Source organism: Synchiropus splendidus, chromosome 14 (assembly GCF_027744825.2).
Source record: "Synchiropus splendidus isolate RoL2022-P1 chromosome 14, RoL_Sspl_1.0, whole genome shotgun sequence".
In the NCBI taxonomy this organism is placed as follows: Eukaryota; Metazoa; Chordata; class Actinopteri; order Syngnathiformes; family Callionymidae; genus Synchiropus; species Synchiropus splendidus.
In genome coordinates, this window is record NC_071347.1 from 4289570 (window position 1) to 4312057 (window position 22488).

Sequence of the window (22488 nt, forward strand, 5' to 3'; positions counted from 1 at the left end):
AACTGGTCAAGTGTGTTTGTGGATATGAGAGAGGTGCGCAGTGCGAGTGCTGTCTTCAGGATCTGACCTGAGCAGGTAACTCCCCACAAGGTGCCGCGAGGACTGAGAACACCAGACTGAAACGTTCTTCTGCTTTCAGGGCGTCTGCAGCCTCGGAGCCAGAGTCTTGATCCACACGTAGCAACTTCATCTGATGACACAGTGGATGCAACAGTGTTCTTTTGGTAATGTAGACCTTCACCTTCAGCCTCTTCTGAACCACTCTTCACTTTATATAGCGAACGCTGATGATTTAGTTCGCAAATTGAGCAAGGACTGCAGTATTTTTGTCCCAGCAGAAATACAGAAAACTTCAATGTTCAGACACACTGGACACTCCTGAACTGCTACCTTTCTGTGTGTGTCCTTCAGTGGTGACCTGATGCTGGCAGGAGGTTTGGGTATTGTGGTGATAGATCTGCTGTGATGTGTGGTTTACAGACAGCAGCTCTGACACAAAGCCTGGAGGTGGAGGAGTTGAAGAAGATGCAGGGTTTCATTGGGAGTGACTCGGATGGATTAGGTGACTGAGTTAAGGAGTGGTTTGGACACGTGGAGGAGAGACAGGGAACATGTTGAACACAGATGTTAGAGATGGAAGCACCGTGCACAAGGAGAGAAGCACAGTCATCCAGGTTCATGGATGTCAAGAGTGGTGGTGTGAACTGGAAGGATGAACATGGCAGATAAAGGTGGAGGAGCACTAGCTATGGCAGCCCCATGAGGCCAAAAGAAGAGAAAGATTTTTGAATTAAATGACCTCCAACAGGGCTCTTTGGTAGCAATGGGTACATTAGGTCTCATGGAACAGTGTCCTAATTATCAGAGGCCACCAGATGGCACCGTCTGCTGTCAAATGTTTTGGATTTGTGCAACCACTTCAATGACACGTCACGTCATTTCTAAAGCAACAGCAGCATCCGTGTTTTCATGATGCCTCATCTGCCCAAGCACTGCTCATGGGTCTGTGGAAGAACCTTCAATGAGTTGAGTGTGTGTTAAAACGCCAGACACATCTGTGCATGAAGTAGCTCATGAAACTCCTGCTCCCGCAACCTTCTCACTGACGGACCAGCTGTGGATGAAGGGAAAGAGGCAGGTGAAGATTTGGACGGTGCCATTTTAATGTTTGTGCTTGAAAGACAAATGCTTTAAACCTCAAACAACTATCATACAGATCAAAATCATAGTCCACTAAACTCTCTCCTGTACATATGTATAGATAGATTTATATTTATATATAAACATTGTCCACTTTTCAAATAAACTTTTCCTAAAAAAAAAAAAAAAAGAACGGGGAAAAAACAGATTCTAACACAGTGATTCGAGGGACACATGAAAGAAAGGTGTGTGGAGGGAAAGGTCTGAATCATTATGGCTTCAAGCAGACGGAGGACATCCTGTGTTTACACACGTGTTTGACTTATTGCCACGTTGCCCCCCCTCACTTGCACGGGGGTGATTTTACTAACAAGTATGTACATGTTGGTTTCTTTTTTTTTTTTTCTTTTTAAATCCAGCAGTTTTGCTTTGAAGGTTTCGTCACTGTACAAGCATCATACCACAGTACACCAATCTAGAGCATCTCAACGTACTACGCATTTACAAATATAGATTTGGTAAAACCCTGATTAAAGTCGACAGTATTGAAAGCGACTAGTTCAAACACTTGAAACATCTTCAAATACTGAATAATAGCAAAAAACTAAAAGACCAAAGTAAAACCTTCTCTGATCCAGTCCAAGCACTTCCACTTCTCGGGACGACGGCAGTATTTAAGTTTGAACGCCGCTTCCACCAGACTCTGCTGCTGTCGGGCTGCACACGTTCAAACACTGGAATAAGGCAACAGCAAGTGTTCAGAGCACATCTCTCTCTCTCTCTCTCGCTCGCTCGCTCTCTCTGCACCGGCCTCCCATCTAATACTAAATATAGTCTAAAACCATGGTCCCACAAGTGTAATACAGTGTAACAAGTACAAATACTCAAAGTCAAGTCAGTTTTTACATCATGGAGGTTCACAGCGAGATCATGGCGGTGGGCGGTTGTTGTTGTTGGTTTCATGCAGGTCTCTGTGGAGGATCCACACCTCCTGGTGCGGTTGGTGGTTGTTGTTGTTCACGTTGCTGCTCCTGCTGCTGGTCGGAGTGGACTTGGCTTTGCTGTTGGTGCTGGTTCTGCTGGGCGTCTGGGTTCTGCTGCTGCTGCAGCTGCTGCCACTGGAGGCTCGCTGCTGCCCCCTGCTGCTGGGGATGGGGAGTTGAGATTTGGCGCGAGGACCAGGTCGTCGCTCGCCGTTCTGGACGGCTGGTTGGGCCGAGTCTAGTCCGGACGGGCAGATGATGGTCTGCAGGAAGAGACACGGTTTTCCTCAACAGACTGAGCCTGAGGTCTAAGATTTACAGTCCACTTCTGAGGAAGACTGTTGTTTTTTTTTAAGGCCGACAACACACTGGGACTCACCGTCTGCAGGAGCTGCTGGGTGGCTGTTTCCTGCTCAGCGCCTGAAGAAGACGTGTCATCACTGGAGGAGCAGAACAGGATCATGTCGTCTTTGGTCCGAGAGATCTGGGACAGAGCAGCCGTCATGAGGGTGAGACACACGGTTAATAAGGATCTACTGCAGCCGAACCGCAAATCTGATCTCCGTCTTTTGTGGCATTTCAGCTCAAACTTTGAAGAAAATCTTTTTGCTTTTGAGTTCTAGCTCAAATGGCATCTGTGGAATGACATTAGATGTTCTTCTAAAGAGTCCTCATTCAACACGAAGGACGTCAACAGGCCGTGTGGAGCTGAGCTGAGCCTCTGACCCCACCCAGCCTCGGCTGAGTTACTGAGTGTAAAGCTGCCGCGAGACTGCTCTATTCATTTCATGACAATAATTCAAAAGAAACACTTCACTTGACAGATTTAACCCTCTTGGGTCTGTTCGTCAAAACTCGACACCAGGGGTTCTTAACCTTTCTGATCTCGGGGCCCAACTTTCCCAGAACAAATGGACCTGGGGCCCATTCAAGTAATAGAACTGATTACTCTTGATTTCATTTGTGACCAATAACCATATTTAATCTACTCACACGTGAACAAACCAAAAACCTTGTGGAATGACATGAAACCATGTCATCATCGCAAAGATATTTGAAAAGTCCCACCAGCAGCAGAACCAGGTGTAAGTCATCAAATTTACTATTGAAAATAAGAAGAAAAAAATACACTTGATGCAAACTGTTGGAAAAAAAAAAAAATTCAGAAAATAAAAATAATATACTTTATTTAAACTCCAAAGAAGAGTGAAAAGTGCAAATGAAAGTATTGCCATAAAATGTTCGAATAAATTTGCAAAACTGCTTCATTGTTGGGGACAACATAACTTTCTTTATCATTTTTTTCTTTTCAAGAACTTCTCTTTAGTTGTTAACTATCGCAGACTTGCAGCTGTCAGGTCAATTCAGTGACACACACACCACCATATGCAGCTAATGTATTAACACCGAGTGTCTCATGGTCCAAAGGTGTAAAACAAGAGAAGTTTTAGCGGCCCTCTAGGAGGCGGTCAAGGCCCAACCATGGGCCCCGGCCCTATGGTTAAGAATCACTGCTCTATGGATGGATCTGACTTTCTCACTGAAAAAGTGAATTCGCTCAAAGCTCAGCATCCGCTGTGTTTTTCTTCTCCGGGACATTGACTGGAGCGGTGAAGTTTGTCCGTACCATCCTGATGTCCGGCTCCGACTTGCTGGAGCACATGGTTTGCAGCTCTCTGATCAGGTCGGTCTCATCGTCAGAAAACAAGGACAGACCCACAGGCTCCCTGCAACAGCACAACAGGAAGAGTGAAACGCGATTCTGACATGAACAGCCGCAGTGTTGCGGGGATGCGACTGACTGACCTGTGACTGTCGCCGTTGACACTGACATCAGTGCTGGACACAGACCCTGTAACCGCAGACCGACATGCGTTTTTAAATGCTGATGAATAACACATTTGACTCTAACTGTTCCCTTCATCGACCTGAGGGGGGCGCTGTCGGATCTTCTCTCACCCTCTCTGAAGGAACAGCCACTGGTCCAGGTAGACCCTGGACTGGTCTTCTTCCTGGGGCTGGTGTTGGAGCGCCTCAGCTTTGCACTGTCCCGACCTTTCCTCCCACCTTTGAAGGCTCCAATGGCAGACAGTGGGAAGATGGCGCCGTGAAACTCCATTTCTGCGATAGAAAATGCACATTAACTCTCGGTCCCCGCGAGCAGAGGGTGGGCAGCACTCCCACCGTGGCGAGGCAGCGGGCAGCCCGAGAGGACAGCCTTGTTGACCAGAATGCTGTGGGCAGCCTTCACCACCGCCTGCTGCCCCGCGGTCAGCCCGCAGAGAGCCGGGCGCTGAGACGGTGGCGCTACAGACGAGGAGTGTTTGGCTGTCACCCGGGCGATGACGGCGTCTTCCACACGTGGGACGACTGTGCTGTTCCACAGCCGGGCCAGCCACCTGCGCACACACAGCCGCTCAGCCTTGAGGTCCCCACCCTCCTCACTTACATTTCCACACACTGACCTGACAAGGGCCTGGCTGTTGGGGTGAACCACGGGGCAGGACAGGAAGAGCTCCGGGCCCAGCATGGCTTCGTGGGTTCCCAGGCGCGACAGGCAAGCGTTGAGCTGTTGCCAGACTTGACTGATCCACATCACCGACCTCTCCATCAGACCATCAGCTGACCAGACTCCTGGTCCCATCTGGAAAGCCACCACAGTCCGTTAGTGGTGGTAAAAAAAAAATAAAAAAAAAGTGACACCTGAGTGTTCCCTCTCTTTCTCATTTTTCCAACTCTCTGAGCGACACTTGGACCACTTTGAGCGACCTGTCGCTGTCGGCTGTGGTGACTGCTGTGATAAGTTAATACACGCTTATAACAGAGATGGGAGTTTACAATTTGCGTTGAGGAATGGAAAATGTGTGAAAAGCCATTCAGCCTGAATCATAATACATTCACAACATATATACAAGTAACATCGGACTTGCAACCGGAATCGGCTCCAACCAACCGGTCGTAAGTCAGATTGGACGTAAGTCGAATGCCATTCAAAATAGCCGATGTGAGGGTTCTAGGTGCTACTGTAGTGGTAGATGGCTGTGTGAGAGTGAGATGCTGGGAGACTGGGCTGCTGTAACTGATGCCGGGCTGCTACATGCTGCGGTGCCAGACATTGAATTGAAAAAAAAAATGGTACGGGTGGACGAAAGTCGAGCAGGTCGTAAGTCGGATGTTACTTGTATATATAAAGAATCTTGTCTTGAATTTTGTCCACTTGAGGCCACTGTCTTCTGTGACCGTCTAAAATGAAGCAGGAACAGATTTCATTCACTGACTAGTGTGTAGTCTCTGAAACCTGAACGTTTCTCTCTCTCCTTTGCGCCAATTGGCTCAGTGCATGCGCACATTTTGACCAACCGCGAGCGACTTTAAGGGAAATGAGCTCCTAAACATCAGCCAGCTCCAATAGTGGTTCTTCTAGTTGCTGTTCGTCACTCAGTGGACGGTGATCTGCAACGTGGCACTGGAGGAAAGGCGGAAAATGCCGGCGGGGAAAGATACACACGGTCGAACAGCGCAGTCAGCGCTTCATTTTATTGGTCCAACGTCGCAAGATGAAGAAGCTCTGTTGTCTGGAAATTGTCGTTTTGTTGTATTCAATTCAGGACTAATTTTTGTTGCGCATTTTTCTGCAGCTTAGAGGGAACACTGCACCTGAGGGGTACATGTGTTTTGCTGGTCGTCTGAATATATGGCTTATCCTGTATGGTTTTTTTTCCTGAAACTGCTTAAAATGTTTTCATGCAGCCATGAGTGTGTGCTGCAGAAGGGAGGCTCTGGAAGGCGCACTAACTGCTCGGTGTGGTGGTTCCTGAGCCATTCTGAGAAGACAGCAATGGATGCAATATAATCCAGCCGTTACAGTCGCTCTTGGGCCACGTTCGCACGCCACGCTAAGCTGGCATCGTCGCCCCAAGTTCCCATTCTGGGTCCCCGTTTTCAAATGTAAAAGTTGGTGTAAAAAATACTACATCACTAAACAGTGACTATTTCCCAAACAGCACCTTGCACTAAAAGCTTTGGACTCCCACCTGGTGAAGCAGCTTCCGCCGCAGGTGTCTTCCCAAAAGGCCATGCAGCGGCTCCTGGTCCCAGCGGAGCGTCACCCAGCGGAAGTGCTGTTGGAGGCGGAGCTCTGAGCCCTGGAGGCGGGGCCTAAACAAGGTTGCAATGAGGAAGCTGCTGGCGCAGAAACGGTGCGGGCCTGAGATGAAAATCGAAGTGAGATGAGACTGGATTCTTCACCAGAACAGAATGACTGATAAGGGCGGTGGTACCAGAGTGAAGCAGCAGGGGTGCAGCAGAGTCTCTGTTGTCCAGACTAAGGCACAGATCTCCTAAAAGGCCTGAGAGGGACGCAGCTTTCTCCAGACCCTGCAGCAGCACCACAACGCAGCGCTGCGTGGGCACGGTGGAACCTGGCGCTGCTACTGGCAGTAGGAAGCCTGACAGGAGAGAAGAACCCAGATTTAACCCAGGAAACTCACGATAAACACGTGGCGAAAATGTTCCTGTTCTCATTGCATTTAAACAATACAACCACCAGGTGGCAAGTGGGTCACCATAACGCACATCTATCTCTCAAAGCCGGTACCTTTCAGTTATCTTTCAGTCCACCTTCACTTCACTCACCGCAGCTGATGAAAGTCTCCAGCAGCATGTCTTTACTCAGACTTCCGTCCACCTGCACCCGCACCACCTCACAGACGAGGCCCCCCGCCTCCTGCCTGGACTGAGACAAAGACAGGAGGAGTGGAGGGTGACTTCCACGTACTGATACGTTGCCATGGAAACAAAGAGTAATACTACGAGCTGAGGAGTGGGCCCTGGGGGTGTGACAGGGGCCTCACCTTGATGCAGCGAGCGATCAGCAGCGCCACCTGGTCCAGACAGCTCCCCTCCAGCCCCTGGAAGATCAGGTTCCCGTACTGCTCCACCTGCAGAGACCAGGGCCCTTGTCACAGACCACCTTTGTAGCTAGTGGCATCACTTCCTCATCCACCAACACTAGCAGCTGCAGGAGGAGAATCTTTTCTCATCGTTGGCTCAGACAGAAGTCACAGGCTCGGTCGCCAGGGAAACGCCGCCGTCCTAAAGTCGGTTCTTATTTACTTGGTTTTATTTTTGCAGGCAGGCAGCCATGTCATATCCTCCTTTAAGGGAGCGATGATTTCAGAGCCGTCTGAGAAATGGCTGAGAGAAAGCAGCTGCAGCGGGACAATGTCCATGTTCAACGGATTCATCTCCACCCTCTCTCTTCATTTTAAGATGGTGTCTAAACCACTAGTGCATTTTTAACTATTTACTTTATTTCTACTCACAGAAATTCTATTCTCAAACACAGAGTAATTTCACAGATGTAACCAGCAGGTGGCACTGTGTTTCTCACCTTTTCTCAAGCTTCTGTTAGTTACTTGCAGGGACCAATTATAGGAAACAGACCCACTTATGGGGACCTTATGGATATATGGGAACATTTTAAGTTTAAGCCTCAATTTTAGGATAAAAACTTCTAAATAACTGGGTAATTACAACTGAATTTAAAAGGTTATGGCAATGAGCGGTCCCCACAAAACATGACAACATAGAATGTGTGTGTGTGTGTGTGTGTGTGTGCGCACATACCAAGCGAACATAGTTGTACAGCAGCGGCAGTGGCAGCAGAGAATCCAGCGCAGACTCGTCGAGACATGACTCGGACAGACCTGTCAAAGAGACATGAATGTTGGTCATGACGACACACTGTTCCCAAACACAAGGTGACATTAGCACTCAAAGTTCGTGGCTGTGATGCAGAGGCATGTCTCTCACTGGAGAGGGAGGACTGGTGTGACGCCCAAGAAGACATGCTTCATTACTGCCTGAACTCCAGCACTGTCTCAGGTATCCTCAGAAGCTCGGCTGGCTTCTCTCTCCTGGTCACAGTATGCCCTTCTCTTTTGCCGGGAGATTCACATCAGTCTCCGTTAATAAAAGATGCAGCTGCAATGCTCTCATCACCAAATAATCCTCCACGAAACACCAAAACTTGAAGCATCCAAGAGCACCAAACCCTCGGCTGAGGCCACATGGCTCTCTGAACTAATGCTGATGTGCGACTCAACTCCTCCCATTATTTAGACACTTTCAAATCAAGCAATTTCCTTTTTTACAGTGTCCCTGCAAATTCACACACTTCTACCCAATGTTCCACCAACTCATGGACCCTCACACAATCTGTTTTTCCTCCTGTGGCGACTGGAACAATAGCTGCTCTTCAGACAGGAGCCAAGCGGCTCTTTCATCCACCACATGTCAGCGTGTGCTCGCTCTAATTCAGCCTGTGATTCTGCATGTTTGGCTTGATGCTGCAGGACCAGCCTCCGACTGTGTCTGGTACCTTTCAGGCGGACGGTCATCTGCTGGCAGTGGGGCTTCCTGACCAGGTCCCACGGGGAGAAAGGCAGCTCCTGACTGGGCTGCCAAACCGTGTCTCCTGGAACACAAACCCGGTTTCAGGTCAGTAGAACATCTAAAGTGGCGACTTACTTTGGCCTCAATGTAAAGAGAAAATCTAAAGGAGAAATGTAGATCTCAGCCTTTACAGGACAGTTTGAAAAAGATAAACGCAGCTAAACATTTTTATGACTTATGAAGCAATGTTCCATATTTCAATTTTGCTGACCCCCTTAACTTTCTACAATCTACATGCTTATGAATGCACGCGAGTGAGATAATAACTGAGTCATATAAAATCACATCTGCAGCATCATCATGCATCAAGCAGTTGTCTTATGAAATAAAAAACAAAAACATCTCCGAGGTTTCATCACTGGAACATGGAGGTTAGAAGCTGCGCCACATGACTGTTGTCTCTCACAGGATCTAATTAGAGCAAATATGATTAGAAGAATTTTACGGAGACGGTCGTGATGCCCTGCAGCAGCAGCAGCAGCGACGCACAAGAGCATGTGAGATGCTTCTGTTTCTGCTTTGGAAGTTTTTTTTTATGTCCTCATTAGATTAATCCGACTTCCATTGTTGCTCATGAAACACGTTAAAAGCGGTCAGATGACGCGAGCTGCTTCTTCATTCCATCAACTGGTTTCTTAAAACATGTGAGCCTCAGTAGCAGATTATTGTTTGGACAAACAGATTCATGATCTAACTACACCGCCTGCGATGTTGGCTTCAGACTGCACCACGTGTTGAAGTGCGCTCACATTCAGAGACGGCACAGATAAGTATTCCACTCGTCTTCGGTAAATCTTAAAATTCTTGGTTGATCTTACATTCTAATGTTATATTTTCCACTTTTTTTATATTATAGCTTTACCAATATTTTCCTGAACACCATGACTAACTATATTGATCAAAATAACTATCTTTTTGGCCACAACCGTGCAGCGCTACTTCCAGCGTTTGGTCACATTCCGAAAGAGTCACAGTAAATGAACTGTTCCAATTGAACTCTGTATAAAAGTCCACTACTGTAGCAGAACCATGGAGCGGTTTTATACTACTGAAGGTTTGTATCCTAAATTGGTGCAGCTCCCCCTCCCCCCACAGTTCATCCATTATACATCAGCCAGAGTGTGAGCTCTTTCATCAACCTCTCTGAAAACACCAACAGATTCAGCCTCCTCCCGTGTAAGAGAGAGGGAAGGTGTGACAGAGAATCAAGGTGGCAGATGTCACGACACTCGCGCCCTGTCTCCCTTTCTGAAGACATTTGATCTCGCTCAGAACAGAAACACTGCAGTGACGCTCACCACATGCTCAGGCCGATGAATTATTCAACAGTTTATGAAGGACAGAATGGTACATGTGAGATGCTTCACATATCCAGTCGTGAACACTAGGGATGGTCATATACATGGATTCATGTTCTCACCAATGACGACAGAAGCGATAGTTGCAGGACCGAGGCCCAGTGGCGGACGGCGTCCTGGCTCACTCTTCACGTCTCCACAGACAGTCTGGAGGTGTGACGTGAAGGTGCACCCGAGGGCGGAGCTTAGCTGAGACCAGCTGGTTGAGCGGTCTACAGTGACCGTGCCCAGGACCAAGCGAGCGACGCCTTCCTCCTCATCCTCGACAAACTCCTCCACTGGACACAAGGACTGCGGGTACTGGAGGTGGACCAGAACCCGGTACTGGCCTGCAGGACAGAAGTGAGGTCCCACTTCAATAAGACAGCGTTAACTCCAACTAACCAAATCCAGAGGGAGACACTCACTGAGGTTTTCCAGAAGGTCTTTGCAGTCATCAGTTGCAACGTCGTGAATCGTGCGGTTACACTTGTCCCGCCTGTCGACGTCCTGCTCAACGTGACTGCACAGAACCTCCAGACACTCCTGGGAACAGAACCAATAGAACCATGTCGCTTCAACAATCGAATCAATCTTTTATTTTGAAAGTGCAAACTCTAGATACCAACAAGACACACAGGTCCAGGTCTTCATATTAACCCCTTTTACACTACAATGCCAAAAACATTTTGCCTGATAATGGCAGGATGGGACTGCTATATTTGGTTCCCAGCTTTGTTCCACTCAGCCACAGTCTCAGTGACACACCCTCACTATTTTTGTTCAGTTTTGAACACCTTCTCTGTTGTTATTTGACTTTCCATTTTTATTATTCAGTTTTTCTGAAAGCTGGAGAGAGTAGCGTCCAGGTGTTAAGGCAAATCTGGGCTGGAAAGAGCAGCATGGTTTTTAGCGAGACTCATGTGGCAAATATGAAACAGCACTACCAACTTCCAACTCATTTTCAAACATAATGAACATTTAAAAAGCAGCCAGTGTTGTAGCAGCATGTGTTCATTACTCATTTCAGAGTCATTTTCATTTTTTTTCAATGAAATCCATTCATGTCAGCGGCAACAATAACAGGTGAAACATCTCCATGATACCAGAGGCTTGGCTGGGCGCAGTCACCAGCGCACGTTGCTTTGTTGTCACGATTGAAGGATGAACTACAAGTGATAAGTGAGGCAGCAGATGAATAACCAGGCTTGTGGGTCACCAGCTGGGAAATCAGTTGGTAACAAAGATAACTGAATTTATTTAGTGGATGGAAGATCTTCATGTAGCAGCATCATCAGAGACAAGAATGAACGCTGGCCTTGAAAGGCGACGAGTCATGCTGTCAGGGCTTCAGTCCAGGGAGCAGTGTTATGATACAAATAGACACCCTGCTTTGTAGAAACGCATGTCTGAAAGATTGAATTTTTGGAGGGAAACTACAGAAATGTTGAATATTCAAATATAACACATTAAGATAAGGCGAGAAGAACTGGCACAGAGCTGCCACAGAGGAGGAGGAATTTCTGCTTGTGCGTCCAGATGCCATCACCAACGTTTAGAAAGACTTTCTTTAAATTTTCCAGCATTATTGAACTAACTCCTGATGAGTCATGGTTGGGTCTTCATCAGCATTTCAGACTTAGTGCAGGTCTTATACGCTCCATTTGGCTGGGAAAACAACTTAGTAATTGAATTTATATTCACGTCAGACTCTTGGTCGGCTGTTCCAGCCAGTAAGGTCAGACGTCCCATTAGCCCACCAAGGGGAGACGGACGCTTGTTGGCGAGAGAGAACACTCTTAAAGGCTGAAATATTATTATTATGACAAAAGTGTCAGCAGTAATAAATCCTTCTAGCATTAGTCAGCATTTTTCGTGCTTAACACAGGGTTCATTGGAATAAAAATACAACTTCATCGGGCTATGTTTTTGGCTGACGGCTGACTGTTGAAAACATTCAAGATGACAGGTTCTCGTGTTTGTGCTCGGGCCAATCCGTGACCGAATCTCACCTTGAGGCCAAGCGCGGCGGCCATGTGTGCCGCTGTCCATCCATCATTGTTGGCCTGGTTCAGCAAAGTCACAGTCCAAGGGTCAGAGGTCAGAGTGGGATCACTCTCCGCTGGATGGCGCAGGAGGAGATGAAGTGTTTTCACGTGTCCTGAACGCACCGCGGCATGAAGAGCAGTGCAGCCGTCCTGCAGAGAGAGAGTGGACCTGTCAGTCATACATGAATGTGGAGACTGTGATGACTCATCCTGCTGAGCGTTACCTTGTTAGAGCAAATCCAACACTGAAAGTGATGAAAAATTACTGATCACTAATGGAGTTATAATCAGCGATGACCAGGCACCGGTCGACCGTCGTCTAAATCATCATCTCTGACACACTGATCGACATTCACGCTCTGCTAAAAATAGACCTGGGCTCAGGAGCGTGTCGCTGAGACTGTGGCTGAGTGGAACAAAGCAGGGAACTAAATATAGCAATCCACGCAGCAACCATCAGGGCACTATGGTTGCCACGGAGACCGAAAAAGCTCATCTATCACTCAGATTGGACCAATTAGATCCGCAAACTGTGAGAGCACTGAAAGTGTTCCAGCCAAGTGCGGAGCAATATCCACACAGAGAGACAGAGTGAGGTGATGTATCCCAGCAGACGACTTTTTTAAGAGACTTCCTCCATTGACAGGTGCCAGGAGAAGATAGAAAGAGTGAGTGGACCCAAGGCTGACCTCACTATTGAGGGACACTAGATATTTGCCAGAGCATGAAGACTCGCCGACTCACAGTTGAAACAAGGCAACCATGAACTCACCACGCTGGCTGAGGTGCAGTCGGCCCCGGCGGCCAGCAGGACCTGAACACAGTCCAGCCACCCAGCCTCGCAGGCTGAGAACAGCGGGGTCTGACCCGAACTGGCTGCCACGTTCACAGCAGCTCCAGCAGAGAGCAGCTCGTGAACACAGCTGGAGGGAGAGAGTTGGGGGTGAAGATCAGTCACGTCGCTGTACACCACTCAATAAAAGCCGACTGATACCCATACTTCAATGTGATCCGAAGTTCTAGGCATCAAAGAAAAACATGCAAAAAAGAAAGTGCAGTTAATGAAGTGACAAAGCAGCAAGTTGGAAAAATTAAGCTCAAAACCCTACATGATGTCAGAATTATTTGTTACTGGGACTAAGATTTTACTGTGTTCTGATAAACCTTGACAGCATTTCTTACTATATGTATCGATGTCTGAGAAGACAAACAGGACTCGGACCAGAATTGGCTCGAAAAGTTGAGGCGACCAAATGAAAAAAAAAAAAAAAGATTAAAATGTACTCTAGTCAAGCAACTGTTTTGTAATAAAAAAAAGTTTCAAAAACGTTGATTCATGTTAATATTTCTCACTGTAGTATAGGTTAAATGTTCCAAGCTCAGACGGTGCGGCACCGGCAGCGACTGCTCCTACATGAGCAAGACATTCAACACTGCCATTATTCCAGTCATGTGGCATGCTTGACCCACATTTCAGCACCGGTAAATTAATAAAGTGTCAAATAAATCTGCTGATATTTTGGTCCCTGTGCACAGGACTTCCACGTACACCGCTACCAGAAAAACACCTGAGTCACAAGCGATGGTACGATACTTAAGAGGCCGCCACTCGCACGCTGTGTAAATGTGTCTCTCTTTTGGAAACCCTCCTGCTATTAATAGCCCACAGATCAGATATTACAACACTGCACATTCCTCAGCTGGCCCAGCGTGTCAGCCCTCTGGCACTCGCCGATGCTGACAGATTGATCACCTATCAGAATCAGTGCCAGTGATCAGAAGCCACAGCGGCATAGTGATGTTAAAATGACAACTAGACAACTTTTAGTGTGAAAACCTGCGAGGAAAAAAAAGAAGTGTGTGGAATCGCTCTCTCCCGGTGGTACGACACACCACATACACGCAAATGAGCCACAATCTGAGGTGATTCCATTACAGATGAAGGGACAACCTAAAGGGTCCTCTCAAAACACAGGCTCTGTTTTCTGGAAGTGTGTGGCGGATCTGCTGGGCGGGTTTGAAGGAGCTCACCTGTGGTGTCCGTGGGCAGCAGCAAAGTGTAGAGCAGTAAATCCGTTTTCATCAGAAACATCAGCAGCTAAACCAGAAGAAAGCAGCAGCTTGACGCACTCTGGAAAACACAAAGGACAGAAACAAAAGGCTTCAGTAAATCAGATTAGATTTATCAGTTAGAAAATGTAACTTCAACACAGGCGTGTGATGGAACAACCTCAGATGATCAGCATCAGTGTTCATGGCCAGCCATCTATTGATCTTCCACTGCAGATGGCAATGCTCAGATTACAATGATAATCCCTGACACATGTGACCAGCTGGATTAGAGCAGAGACTGACACGCACAATAGAGAAATCACACCCTATTTAGAGCTCAATACACTATAATGTCTTGTGCTGCCACTAACTCACATTATGAGCTTTGATTCCTTATTAACACTGTGGAGGTATATTTAGTTTGCTTATTAATCTCAATTCATTTTGATTAAATTCAAGCAGTGATTCTTAACCATAAGGAGAGCATTTTATAATAATAATATAATAACCATAATTAGAACATTTTATGGCGATACTTTCATTTACATTTTACTTATATTTTCTTTGGAGGTGGAATAAAATATATTCTTTTTATTTTATGATATTTAGACATGGTTTGATCATATTTATTTTATTCAGAATTTTATTCCGTTTTTTTTTTTCAACTTTCTCAACAGTTTGAAACAAGTGTATTTTTTCTCTTTTTCTTTAGTAAATTTGATGAGCATGACTTGCACCTGGTTCTGTTGCTGGTTGGACTTTTCTATGACAAATATATTTGCATTACCACATGGTTTCATGCCATTTCACAAGGTTTCGGTTTGCTCACGTGCAAGTAGATTAAATATGATTATTGATCACAAATGAAATCAAGAGTGATGAATCAATTCTATTACTTGAATGGGCCCCGAGATGAAAAAGGTTAAGAACCCCTGAATTAGAGGACACAGTTGGTTTTAACAATTATGAGATCCATGTTAATACAGCACGTGTCCATCCTGACTCTGCCAATAGCTTGTCATCCCATCTCCATCACAAAACAATAAATGAAGTTGAGAAACATCACCTTCTCTCTACTAGTCTTTTTGTTTTTGAGGGGACATGAAATTGCAAATGTAGAATTCCATTGTTTTATTGTTTGTTTTCAGGTTTATATGAAATATATTTAATGTCCAGATGTGGTGAGACCCCTAAATCCGACGGATGCAGATAATTTGAGATGAAATGTAACAGGAAAAGCATCATCTGAAAGTTGCATCTGTCACAATCCAGACTGAAACCTTTAATTCAGCACCAATACATACAAGTAAAAATGTTATAACCCATATCATTTCTTGACTGGCCACTTGAGATAAACACCCAATAAAAAGTGGACATGACAAGGAAAACAAAAGACTGAAAAGAGCCAACCTCGGTGAAGACGGTGACAGTGAATCGAAGGTGGAATTTACAGGCAGGTTATTCTGTTTATATTTGGGTTCTGACCCTTTAACATTGACTCAAATGTGGATCTTAAATTGTTGTCTCGCAGCGGCGGGGGAGGAGCAGAGTGGGGTTAAAACCTTCAGACAAGATCTGAAGTCTTATTCAGCGGGGACGCCAAATTAAATATTTATGTTTTGTGGACTGGCAGAGTCGCGCGATATGAGGACATTTTAGCTTTTAAGGGGGTGTGTTCCCTGAGTTTAGAGTACTTCAGCTGTTTCAGCCAGATGAGGTGGAGAAGAACTCCACAGGCCACATGCTGCATATACACACAGTATATACATAAATGTAAGGCTGTGACTTATATAAGATCAACATTATGTATTCATAAAAGCCTTACATGATGAATATTTCATGGTGAAATCGAAGGATCTGGAACACCAAGGTCTAAACCTGGGTAGTTTGGGTAGTTGAGAGAAAAAAAAAAATCCCAAGATATTCTTGTTGGACGTCAAAACAAGGCAGGAACCTTCTTCTACCAATTCTGAGTCGAAGTGAGTGCCAGAGCTAAGTTTCAGTCTGGCTGCATATCAGCAGACGCTCTTCATCACGGTGGTGAGCAGATTATAGGCAAAGGTAAGCTGGCGGCGTGTGGGGGGACAGAAATCTGATTGCAGTGCACATGTCTGATTTGATGTCAGGAACATCTAGGTCTCGTTCCCTTTAACTGTTAGCGGGGGGCTTATGCTGCGACGATTACTCATCTGTCATGGCGCTGCATGAAGGAATAATCCTCAAGTGCTTAAGTAGAATCATAAAATGACGCTAAGCTGCTGGGAGTTTCTGCAGTCACGGTAAAAAGCATATTTAAACAACTGGAGGTTTGAGGTGAGAAGTGGTCATATGCAAGTTACAGATGAGGACAATGTCACACTAAACCAATGCATTAAACAAGAAACACAACTCAATAATGTGGTCGTGATGTCACTGCTCAATGACCCATTTTTAACAATTAAATTTCTAATTCTTAACACCTCGATCAGATGTGTTGCTGTGCATGTTAACCTGTACCGATCGACTAGTCAGCTAATAGTAAGATAGTTAGTGACTAGTCGACTATTAAAACAGTACTGAGTTGCAGCCCAGAAGGACCTCCACAACACCAACAAAATAATGATCTTTGACCTGACCCATTATTAACATTTCCTGAAAACATGTTCAGGACTGTTGCAAGTCATTTTGCTAACAGACAGACCTACAAAAACATGACCTCCTTGGTGGTGGTAATAAATCCCAATGCATCAACAGTATGATCAGCAGGTTAGTTAGAAACCATAAAAGGAACATCATAAGAGACGGTGCTCACCAATGACATGCATCATGGTTCTACTGTCCACAAATAGATTGACATATCTAGTCAATATTCTGGGCTACTTTTATCATCCATAGTTGTTTGCATTTGGAGCAACACGAGTGTGAATCCTGTGACTGCTGAGCCTTTTGAAAACAGCATACCCCGGCATTCACGGCTGACTTTTACGTGTCATCAATCTGTCATGAAACCTTTGTTTGTGTGTCTGTGCGTCATCCATAGAAAATCAATATCAGCCTCCGGCTGGTGTTACAATATGAGCCAGACCCCAACCCCATGTTCAATACAATGAATGAACCAGCACATCAGTGGTGCATCAGATAAAAGGGTTTTAACACAAACTTTGTGTAGATTTTGTGGCTCACTCACCAAACCAAAATAAATTATTGAAGACAACCAACGAATAAAAGCCTCTTTACCTGCGTGTCCATTCTGAGCAGCAGCAAACAGAGCAGAGCTTTTGTCGTGGTACAGATGAGGGTCTTGGTCGAGATGATTGTTGTCCGTGGTGGTGTTGGTGGATGAGGTGGTATTGGTGGTCGGGTCTGGTTCGTTAAGCAGCATTGACAATAAAGTGACATTTCCCTGGGAAGCAGCTTGTAGGAGCAGAGGGGGCCCACCGTCCAGGGCAGCAGGCCCACCGCCGCTGAGGGGGGGGACTACGGGGGGACACCAGCCTGCAGGAGAGAGGAGGAGGAGCAGGAGCACCACAGGTTAAACTAGGAGGAGGAAGGGGCACCACTAGAAGTGCTGGGTGAGGGAGAGCAGTGGTGTGAGGAAGCCAGACGGGTCAGAGGGGAAGAAGCAGACTGAGTGACTTCACAGACCAACAGTCAGCATGTGTTTCCTAGGTTTTTGTTTAGGTGAAACAAACTGCTGTTTCCAGCTTGACAACTTCTCATTTAAACCGGCATTAACCAGAAAAGTATGGACAAGAAAGACAATGATTTAAATTCATGCCACTGTTTAAAAGGGGAAAAAAAGACATACAATCGTGTGAATACACAACACAGAAAAGATCAAGTCACAATACTGGAGCCTGAACAGGTAAAAACAAAAGAGTTAGTCAGCAGAGATGCACAAATCAATCAGGGAGAAATCCCTTAATTGTGTGGCGAGTCCCTCACATGAAACCTATCTTCTTATCTCCTGAAAGTCATGTAATTCATGTAAGACTGAAATGAGTTGTGAAACCACCACTGCACTGAGCATGCAGCATTTGATGCTAGAAATCAAGCTAAGGCGAGAGTGAACAAAGAGCTAGTGTTTTGCTGCCTGGTCTCTTATGATCATTTAAAGTGGGCACATTTTTAGCTTGGCTTGACATGCAGATGAGAAAAAAAAAGTCACCTGTCTGGTAGAAATACTACTGTACGGTTTAAGTTCCATGACTCACTTATATAAGTAACTGTCAAGACCACCCGAAAGAAATCAGATTATTCAAACTTTGTTTCACGTTTTGTCCATTGTCATTTTTTTTTGTAAATGTGGTCAACCCAATTTTTTTTCATACATTAGGCAGGTTAAGTGAGCTTTGGTAACAGTCCTAACTCAAGTCATGATCTAGCAGTAGTCACTCAATGACCACTGGCTTGGAGCGGGACACACCATGCCATGCCAGGCCTATATCATTCCTGCAGTCAAGATATCCTCTTCTCTTCAAAGAACAGCGTAACAGCAGGCACTTGTCATGTACTCTGGTTATTTACGGTCACATTCAAGAGGCATCAACGTCCCAGTTTAGGAGGATCTCTGTCGCTGGACAAAACCCATCCAAGTATTAAAAGAGCACCCAACTTTGAGCAGAGAAATACATCACTCCTTGTGTTTAACACAGCATGCATTTCACAGACAGAAGCACAACACGTGAAGACACATCTTAACAGGAGGATGAAGGTGAAGAATGGTCGTGCTAGTGGAGAATGGAAAAGGGAAGGGAGCAGCAGCCTCTGGCATCAGCTTCAGAGTGGACAGCAGTTACTGGTAGGAAGAACCCAATTCCTAACTGCATGTTTGAGTGGGGGCCCCGACAACTTGGCCTCACTTTACCCTAACTCCCCTTCTGCGCCTGCTACAGCGTCTGACATTTGAGCAGCATGTTGTAAAAGTCCACCATTAACACTGAGAGCAACAACACGTGGGACGGAGGGGCCCAGAGGGAGGAGACATTAAGATTAAGGTCAGAGCAGGAGAGATGAGAATTGTGTAAGTGGATCGCGCAAGACAATTTCACAGTTTGAAATGAAATTGAGCGGGTTGCTATTCTGGCAGACGCTCCTCTCGTAAGCCTCATTTCACTGTGACCTGAGCAATATGCTAAGCTAAGCTTATGCATTGGAAGGATAGTAAAGAAAAAGAGGCAGAACCGGAGGAAGCTGAAGTGTTGAGGTTCCCCTTTACCTGATGCTGTTGCCAGGGAGCCGCCTGTGGAGGCGCGGGGGCTACAGGAGGATGGAGCACTAATGGAAAGGGTGGTGGAGGGGGGTATAATGGAGGAGGGACAATTGACAGTGGTGGCGGGACTGTTGATCGGAGGGCACCCTACGCATGCTGCCGTCTGCTGAGGGCCACCACTGGGCACAGGGGAGCGAGGGAGAGGGCATGAACCCACCTGAGAGGCTGCTAGGGCCGGGACCAGTTCCAGGGCAGGTTTTGGAGGCAGTTGGGGTGTAGCTGGTTTTAGCCCAGCACCAGGAGTGCGACTGCTGTCCCCAGCCACCTTTATGGGTGGATGAGGCGGGGAAGGTGTTTGAGAAAGCCCGGGCTTTTTGGGTGGGATAGGGGGAGGATTTCCTCGGTCGATTCGGGCCACTGTTGGTGATTTGAGGCCAATTGGGTGGCTCAGACGTCCGGGAAAAGGGCCGCCTTCTGACGCAGAGTGTGGCAGACTAGGACGAAGTGATCCGGTACCACCAGGGGGGCTGGTGAAGCGCGAAAGAACCTGTGTGACGGTGTGGCGTGCTTGCTGCTTGGCCGCAAAGTTGTCACGATTAGTAGGAGAGAGGTCTCGAGCTGGAGGACTCTGTGAGGCAGTTCCATTTTGGTCCTGTTCCTGGAATTTGTAACGAGCTGCCTGCACACGCGGACTGACCCCGCTGGGTATTCCATGAGGGGTCTGGTTTTCCGAACCGTTTTCTGTCTGCAGCAGTCCTGTCGAATTGTTGTGGATGATGCCTCGGCCAGCAGACTTTGGCAGACTTAAGCCAACGTAGTTAGCAGGGGTTGGCTTCACAGGGATCGTAAGGGGGGTCTTCTTTGGACCATCTATCTCACTGAGAGGGAGATCTGTTTGGCAAGACGCCGTTCGAGAGCTGATGGGCTCTGTGGCCACCGAAACAGACAGTAGAGCTTTTGGTTTGGGCAAAGTGTTGGTGGCAGCAGCAGGTTCTCCCGGCTGAGTCCCATCCTTCCCATCACCTTGATCAGTCCTGAGCTGCTCAACCTGCTGCCGCAGACTCAAGCTCTCAGCCTCCTCACGACCCAGCCGTGCCCGCAGCTGTTCACGCTCGGTGTCAAACTCAGACAGCTGCTTTTCCATGTTGGCCTCCATCTGCTGGCTCCGTTGCCGCTCTGAGTTCAGCTCTTCCTGCAGTCGACCAGAGGTGCGGCTCTCCTCGTCCAGGCGTGCTTGCAGCTCGTCAAACCGCTGAGATTCCTCCACCACTCGAGTGGCCAGCTGTTTGCATTCACGCACCAGCATCATGACAATGTGTTTGTTCTTCTCCCGCTCGTCCTTTAGCTGTGCCGTCAGCTTCCGGTGGTCCTGCTCCAGACTCTGCAGCTGAAGCTTCTCCATCTCCAGCTGAAAAAAATAGAAAGCTCTGAGTCAGCGTACCAAAAACATCACACTTCAACTGTACCAAAATCATGAGACTCTACTATCCACTTAACTTTTGCACATTACTGTTTCACGTCATCTTTTCCAACATATAATCCAGCTCCTGAGCCACTAACTCCATTGCAGAGATGTTGGAATTCTCAGCACAAGCAATGTTTCTTATCCAATAATTTTCGTCATTTGACGAAAGCCTCATCTTCACTTTTCTCTGCAGCATTTATTTTGCAGGCATCGCCACTGCAGATTGGTTATTCATACCGTGTTCTGACGCTCATCGTATGTGAGAAGCATCGGTGCAACATCAAACACTCTTGCCGCTTTATTTTCATTACAATGGCAATAATACTGGAAGTGAAGGTTCAGAACTTGTGAAAGATCATCTGATAGAAATGCATGGTGGATTTCAGATAGCTTATATCGCCCATAAAGAAGGCGTCTTCGTATCATTGGTATAAGAACAAGATTATGCATATGTTGACCCTATTCTTAAGGAATAAGTTCAGGTAACAAAAAAATCAGCTGGCAGGTTGGATGCCCTATAGAGCAGTGATTCTTAACCATGGGGCTGGGGCCCATGGTTGGGCTGTAAGCACCTCCTTGAGGGCTGCTAAAAGTTATTTTGTTTTACACCTTTGGGCCGTGAGGGCCGCGAGATGCTCAGTTTTTATACACTAGACACCTATGGTGGCAGTAGTGTGTCACTGAATTGACTTGACAGCTGCAAATCTGTGACAGTTAACAACTATGGAGAAGTTCCTAAAAAAAAATTATAAAGAAGGTGACTTCACCCCCTCCAACAGTAAAAACTGTTCAAGAAAGCAATTGTTGGAGCAGTTTTGAAAATTAATTAGAATTTTTTATTGATTTATTTATTTTTATTTCATTTATATCTTCTTTGGAGTTTCAATAAAAGATATTATTTTTATTTATGATATTCGATGACAAATAAATATCTTTGCAATGATCACATAGTTTGATGTCATTTCAGAAGGTTTTGGTTTGTTGTCATGTAAGTAGATTAAATATGGCTGTTGATCACAAATTAAATCAAGAGTGATGAATCAGTTCTATTGAATGGGCCCTGGGTCCATTTGTTCTGGGAAAGGTGGGCCCTGAGATCCAAAAGTTTAAGCATCCCTACCTAAGAGGGCCTACGGTATTGCCTATAAAGCTTTGTGCATCCATTCCATGCCCTTTAGTTGATTGTTTTTTTTAAAGCAGATAGGGCTAAATTTAGGAAAAAACAATACTATAATAAAATGAAAACCTAAACAAAACAAAATATGAAACCGCATTTAAATAGTAAAATGGTGCAGTCTGATTCCATGTATGCTTCTTTCCATTGTAAAAATGTCATAAATAATATTTGTCTAATGGTGTGTAAAATATAATGATCTTAAATCACATTTTCCGACTTCTTTTGACCTGCGTACAGTATAGAGATGACATATTCTAATCAAAGCACGAGGTGTTCCTCCCCATAACAGATCATCTTTGTTTTAGCCTTGCACATGCTGGAAGCAACACATCATGACCTGGTCTCTGTCCACAGCTTTAGAACCACTGACATCATTTTAAAAATGTGGGTTGCTTTGAACTTAGTCCCACATTAAAATACACACACATCCACCCTTAGCCTAAACATTTGACACTGTACATACTGTGTAGTGTAGGAGCTAACTTTTCACACACATTACAACACCAGCAGTTTACACTTTTTGATAAAAGTCTAAACTTCCGGATGAGATAGCTCTTCCACGCGGCCTAACAACCCTGCATCCTTCTGGCTGCTTATATAGCGTCTCCTGCCCACAGCTTGGGGCCACATCTATAGATA

The 22488-nt window shown here is 46.0% G+C and overlaps 1 protein-coding gene across 2 annotated transcripts in view; it reads right to left on the minus strand.

Annotated features, from left to right (window-relative positions):
- Window positions 1-1139: 1139 nt before the first annotated feature.
- cttnbp2 (cortactin binding protein 2) overlaps window positions 1140-22488 on the minus strand; it is a 56661-nt gene continuing 35312 nt past the window's right edge. Inside the window, exons 4-23 of one of the 2 annotated variants that reach the window (XM_053884740.1) lie at window positions 19214-20615; window positions 17233-17490; window positions 13996-14095; window positions 12737-12887; window positions 11929-12114; window positions 10345-10462; window positions 10000-10266; window positions 8506-8601; window positions 7752-7831; window positions 6977-7063; window positions 6759-6858; window positions 6404-6571; window positions 6158-6330; window positions 4589-4767; window positions 4308-4522; window positions 4083-4244; window positions 3930-3975; window positions 3751-3850; window positions 2503-2607; window positions 1140-2386 (exon numbers count right to left, since the gene is read on the minus strand). In XM_053884740.1, the coding sequence (XP_053740715.1) occupies window positions 2069-2386; window positions 2503-2607; window positions 3751-3850; window positions 3930-3975; window positions 4083-4244; window positions 4308-4522; window positions 4589-4767; window positions 6158-6330; window positions 6404-6571; window positions 6759-6858; window positions 6977-7063; window positions 7752-7831; window positions 8506-8601; window positions 10000-10266; window positions 10345-10462; window positions 11929-12114; window positions 12737-12887; window positions 13996-14095; window positions 17233-17490; window positions 19214-20615 (4311 nt within the window). In that variant the 3' untranslated portion in view covers window positions 1140-2068. Of the gene's footprint in view, window positions 2387-2502; window positions 2608-3750; window positions 3851-3929; window positions 3976-4051; window positions 4245-4307; window positions 4523-4588; window positions 4768-6157; window positions 6331-6403; window positions 6572-6758; window positions 6859-6976; window positions 7064-7751; window positions 7832-8505; window positions 8602-9999; window positions 10267-10344; window positions 10463-11928; window positions 12115-12736; window positions 12888-13995; window positions 14096-17232; window positions 17491-19213; window positions 20616-22488 lie in introns of those variants that run through there. The other variant, XR_008416502.1, reaches the window with a different exon arrangement.